The sequence below is a fragment of the Nanorana parkeri genome, unplaced genomic scaffold, assembly GCF_000935625.1.
Source record: "Nanorana parkeri isolate BGI_ZX_2015 unplaced genomic scaffold, ASM93562v1 scaffold1590, whole genome shotgun sequence".
In the NCBI taxonomy this organism is placed as follows: domain Eukaryota; kingdom Metazoa; phylum Chordata; class Amphibia; order Anura; family Dicroglossidae; genus Nanorana; species Nanorana parkeri.
In genome coordinates, this window is record NW_017307858.1 from 118845 (window position 1) to 124081 (window position 5237).

Sequence of the window (5237 nt, forward strand, 5' to 3'; positions counted from 1 at the left end):
CTAGATAGGCAGAGCCAGCTGTCACTCACGCAGCTGGGTGGATCCAGACAGTAATGTCGGGATCCGTCCCGGCTGCGGCGTCTCAGTATACCGCGAGTTGTAGCTCGCTATATACTGAGCCTAGGATGACGGGAGAACGCTAGTTTGTGTCCTCCAGTTACCCTGAGGAGAACTATGGGGAAAAGCCCTAACCCCCATAGTTCTCCTTTAATAATCCATTCCGGTCCCTGAACTCTGAACAACAATGTATCTTAGGGTGCCCACACACCTTACGATTATCGTACGATAATCGCGGGAAATCCCGCAATCGTACGATGTTCGTAAGGTGCGTGGAAGCCGTGCGACCTCTACTACTGTAAGGTCGCACGACTTTAAACTTACGGACATGTTTGAAAACCCGCCGAGCATCGTACGATGTTCGGCGGGTTTGTGGCATGTCCGTACGATAACAGCCGCACGGGCCGGTGTGCGCAAGCGCACACTGCCCGTTCGGCATTGCGGTCATCGGAAGCCCGCCCCTCAGGGGGCGTGGCTTGCGATCGCAAGTACGATCTGCCTATGCAACATAGGCAGATCGTACGTTTTTTTTAAGTACCTTACAACCATCGCAAGACAAAAGTCTTGCGATGGTTGTAAGGTGTGTGCCCAGCCTTATTTGTGTATCACTCGGCTGTAGATCCTCCAATCATCTCTGAATTGGTGCCGACACTGTCCTTCCTTCTGGAGGAGGGCTACGTTTGTTCCCCATGGTCCCTGTGTGTGTTGTAAAGTAGTCACCGCTCCAAGCTTGCTCCCGGGATGGACTACAATCTCAATACAAATGAGTAAACTAAACGTGAGATTGTAGTCCATCCCGGGAACAAGCTTGGAGTGGTGACTACTTTACAGTATGCTTCTTGTCAGCGCATGAACTGATTGGCTTCTTGTGCTGCTTCTCCCTCTTCCATTCTGAGCTCTGCTGTACAGGGACTGCAGGCGGTTGATACCAGGTCACGTTTAATAATGTATTCATGATTAGAGTGCTTTTATATCTGCCCGGAGTTCAGCTTTACATTGGCCATACATCCTGCATTCTGATTGCACGATCTCTTTTAGATCTACCAACAATCTTGTGGTACAAGGGCGTGCCTGGCTGGGTAGGAATTCACAGTACTTCGGGAACGGGAATGTGTGTGGTCAGCACTATATCCTCCACAGTTCCCCATCTGATAAAAGGGGGTTCACCGGACCACCCATGAGGACCAGAAGAGGAAGGGGGCAGGGCCAGAAGAAGGAACAGAGGAAGTGGGCGGAGCCAGAAGGAACAAAGTGTGAAGAAAGGTACATAGAGGACACACAGGGGGAGGTCGCACCTACCTGGGTCTCTCCGGAGAGGGGTTCGGGCTACGGGGGGGTGGGGTGCGAGGAACAGCGGAGCGGGGGGCTACGGTGGCTGCAGGGATGAGGCCATGAGCAATGTGCTTCTACACAAGGGAGACAATTAGCAGTCAGTGACATTTCATATTCCAGATACAAAAAGAGTGAAATATGTCAGTGAGGAGTCGGATTGTGAGGAAACATGAACACTTCGGTCAGATGGGAAAATCAGGAGCGGATAAATGCCCAAGGCATTCCCTAAATGGCAAACTACAACTCCCAGCATGTTCTGTCGGTCTCTGGTGGGGAACTATACCTCCCAACATGCACTGTCCATCTCAGATGGGGTACTACTCTTCTGGGCTAACCTGGGGAACTACAACCCCCAGCATATCCTGTCAGTCTCTCCTAGTCAACTATAATTCCCAGCAAGTCCTGTAAGTCTCTCCTCTAGAACTATAACTCACACTGTGCCCTGCCAGTGTCTGGTGGAAAGTTCCAGCATGTCCTGTCGGTCTCTACTGGGGAAGTACAACTCCCAGCAAGTCCTGCCAGACTCTACTAGGGAACTACAACTCCGAGCATTTATCTCAGTCTCTGGTCTAAAACTAGAACTCCCAGTGTTCTGTCAATCTCTGGTGGAGAACTGCAAGTCCTAACATGTCCTGTCAGTCTCAGGCAAGGAACTACAACTCCCATCATAACCTGTTAGTCTCTACAACTACCAGTATGTCCTGTCGGTCTCTGGTGGGCCTGCGTAGAGAGTCACACTCACGAACTGGTTGGCTTCTCTCCTCCTGAAGGGGAAGGACATGGTGCCGCGCTGTCGCCGGGTGTCCCCCTCTTCACAGACCGGCCGTTCCGTATCCCTCAGCTCTCCCTCCTCCTCCTCCTTCTTTCACTTCAACCACCGCGTCCTGCCCCCACGTGACCGCCACCTCTTGCTCCGATTGGCAGCTAGGCGCGCTCCCACCAATCGGCTCTCGCCCCTCTCCGTCGTCCCAGGCAACCCTGCGCGTCTTCCTCATAGGGAAACCGGTGGGATAGAGTGAAGAAGGAAGTCCCTCCCTAGAGACAGGAGAGTGGCTCTCATTGGGTCACTCAGTTTGAGCGGCGGTGGCTTCTCCAATCAGCGCCTAGGAAACAAAAGCTGCGTGTGGAGGAGCGACGAGGCGCGGGAGAAGGTGAGTGAAAGAAAAAGTTACAATGTAGAAATATTGTCATCTGAGTGTAAAGAATTGTTACATTGTGTATTAATGCTGCTGGGGAAGAAGTGCCCAATAGAAGGTAGGCTAAGGTAGAGGGGAAATATTATATATATCCCCATTAAGAAGCAATAACAGATGGGTTTTGCAGCTGGTCATGTGACCTGCTTATGTGATTTAATGCAAGTCATGTGACCTGCTTTCCCTCCTGTCATATACACTATATTGCCAAAAGTATTGGGACACCCCTCCAAATCATTGGATTCGGGTGTTCTGTGACATTTACTTGCTACTAAATATTCCGCGGTCACCTGTTACTGGTATTATAACAAAGTGGAAGCAACTGGGAACAACAGCAACTCAGCCACAAAGTGGCAGGCCACGTAACATGACAGAGCGGGGTCAGAGCATGCTGAAGCGCAGAAGTCGCCAACTGTCTGCAGTCAATAACTACAGAGCTCCAAACTTGGTGTGGCCTTCAGATTGGCGCAACAACAGTGCGTAGAGAGCTTCAAGTAATGGCGTCCCAATACTTGTGGCAATATAGTGTGCTCACAAGAGGTTTGCCTTGTGACTGTCACTGAATGTGCGCACGGGACAGTTGGTGCGGTGACACGGAATGTTGTGTCAGATTGGAATATTCCAGAATCCAGTTGCAGGAACAGTACTCTCCTCTTCCCCTCTATTACGTCTCCTGACTTTCCATGTCTGTCCCATTCCCAGCCATGTTAATGGGGTGCTTTCCATGGTACATCAATATTTAGGGGGTAACACAAAACGTGGTCATATCCCCAATCCCGCACCCCCAAACTCCACATACCTGAATTGTGTGGTCCTTCTCCCTGCAGCATCCTTTATTTATTTAATTTGGCAAGGTGGTGTGTGACTCGGCCGCCTCAGCTGCATAATTTATCTACAGATCCATCCATGTCCTTTCAGTGTGTACTGGGGACTACAACTCCCAGCAAGTCCTGTTACTCTAACTTCCAGCATATCCTATCAGTCTCTCCTGGGTAACTACAACCCCAAAAGAGACTGACAGGATATGCTGGAACTACAACTCCCAGCATGTTCTGTCACTCTGTACTGGTCAACTATAACTCCCAGCATGGCCTGTTGGCCTCTACGGGGAACTACAACTCCCAGCATGTCATGTCAGTGTCTACGGGGGAACTCGAACTCCCAGCATGTTCTGTCACTCTGTACTGGTCAACTATAACTCCCAGCATGCCCTGTTGGCCTCTACGGGGAACTCGAACTCCCAGCATGTCCTGTCACTCTGCATTGGTCAACTATAACTCCCAGCATGCCCTGTTGGCCTCTACGGGGAACTACAACTCCCAGCATGTCCTGTCAGTCTCTACGGGGGAACTACAACTCCCAGGTCTGCTATAAGCAGGATGCGTCATTTCTTTCCTTCCCAGGATGGCTCCATGGAAATGATCGAAGCGTTTAAATGGCGACACAGGAGGGTACCCCAGTCAGAGCCGGCGCGGCCGCCGTTCCCTATGGTCATGTGATCGGGAGCGAGAAGTGGAGGGGGAGCACCCTGGCCCAGCTATTACAAGGTACGGTAAGTCAGAATAAAAAATCAGTAACGTTTGTTGATGTGGGTGGTCGGCCAGATCTGTATATTGGTTTTGAAGTAGCCCCGCCCCTATATATATATAAAAAAAACTTAAGAAGAAGACTAAATATCGCTCCTGCTGCCCCAATTTTTGAATAGTCTCCATCAGCATCTTGTGTGACAGGGTGACAACTCAGGAGCACAATTGGCAGACAGGGACAGAGTGTTGTCACCCTATAGCAGGAAGTGCCTGAATAAGGACCTACATGGCGGGATTACCACAGATTATTTTAATGAAAGCTGCAGATTTAAGTAGATTACAAACTGCTTTTGAACATGTTGCAGAATCCAGCCAAAATAACAGGATACGAATGAAGAGCCCATTAAAAGATAAAATAGGAAAACCAGTTTCTGCTGCAACACTCCACTTTAATATAATGATTCCCCCTGCAGGGCAATTTTCTGCCACTAGATGCATTATTAAACCCACTTCCTCTGAGCCCAGGTCATCCAGGACCCGCCCCCAGCCTGTGACTGGACAGAGAAAGGAGAAGCAGCACAGTGACCAGCTGATCTCTCTGTCGCTCCGCTGCCTCCTCCTGTCAGCATGCTTTTTAGACAGCACATGAACTGATTGGCTTCGTGTGCTGCTTCTCCCACTTCCTGTCTGAGCCCTGCTGCACAGAGGCTGATACCAGGTCACATGCATCTGCTTGTATTTAAAAATAGATTATAAGATGCGATGATGATTCCGGAGCTGCATTGATTTGTGTCTACAGTTCACTTTCAAGGCTTCTATGAGATTTGATTGATTAGGATATAAATAGATCGCTCACAGTCAGTCCCGGATCATTCCTCGGGGGCCCCACGGCCTCCTGACAGGGGACCCCCACATGCCTCATGCTGGAATAAACTTCCATTCCCTCCCCCTTCTTAGAGTGTAAGCTCCTTGGGCCGGGTCCTCCCTTCACCCACTGTCTCTGTATGTCAGTGTGTCTTGTCTAAGCGATTGTACGGCGCTGCGGAATATGTTGGCGCTATATAAATAATTGTAATCCTAGGGACAATCTCTGGCCCTCCAAAGACTCGTCTCTCGCTCCCCCGCGTCA

The 5237-nt window shown here is 50.2% G+C and overlaps 2 protein-coding genes across 2 annotated transcripts in view; one reads left to right on the forward strand and one right to left on the reverse strand.

The window, feature by feature from the left end:
* The window catches only part of CEP89 (centrosomal protein 89), a 62166-nt gene extending 59955 nt beyond the window's left edge, over positions 1-2211 (reverse strand). The window contains exons 1-2 of the mRNA XM_018570743.1: positions 2132-2211; positions 1357-1463 (exon numbers count right to left, since the gene is read on the reverse strand). Coding sequence (XP_018426245.1) covers positions 1357-1463; positions 2132-2170 — 146 coding nt within the window. The 5' untranslated portion in view covers positions 2171-2211. The remainder of the gene's footprint in view (positions 1-1356; positions 1464-2131) is intronic.
* A 1778-nt stretch (positions 2212-3989) lies between these two features.
* FAAP24 (Fanconi anemia core complex associated protein 24) overlaps positions 3990-5237 on the forward strand; it is a 3090-nt gene continuing 1842 nt past the window's right edge. Inside the window, exon 1 of the mRNA XM_018570754.1 lies at positions 3990-4194. Within this exon, the coding sequence (XP_018426256.1) occupies positions 4018-4194 (177 nt within the window). The 5' untranslated portion in view covers positions 3990-4017. The remainder of the gene's footprint in view (positions 4195-5237) is intronic.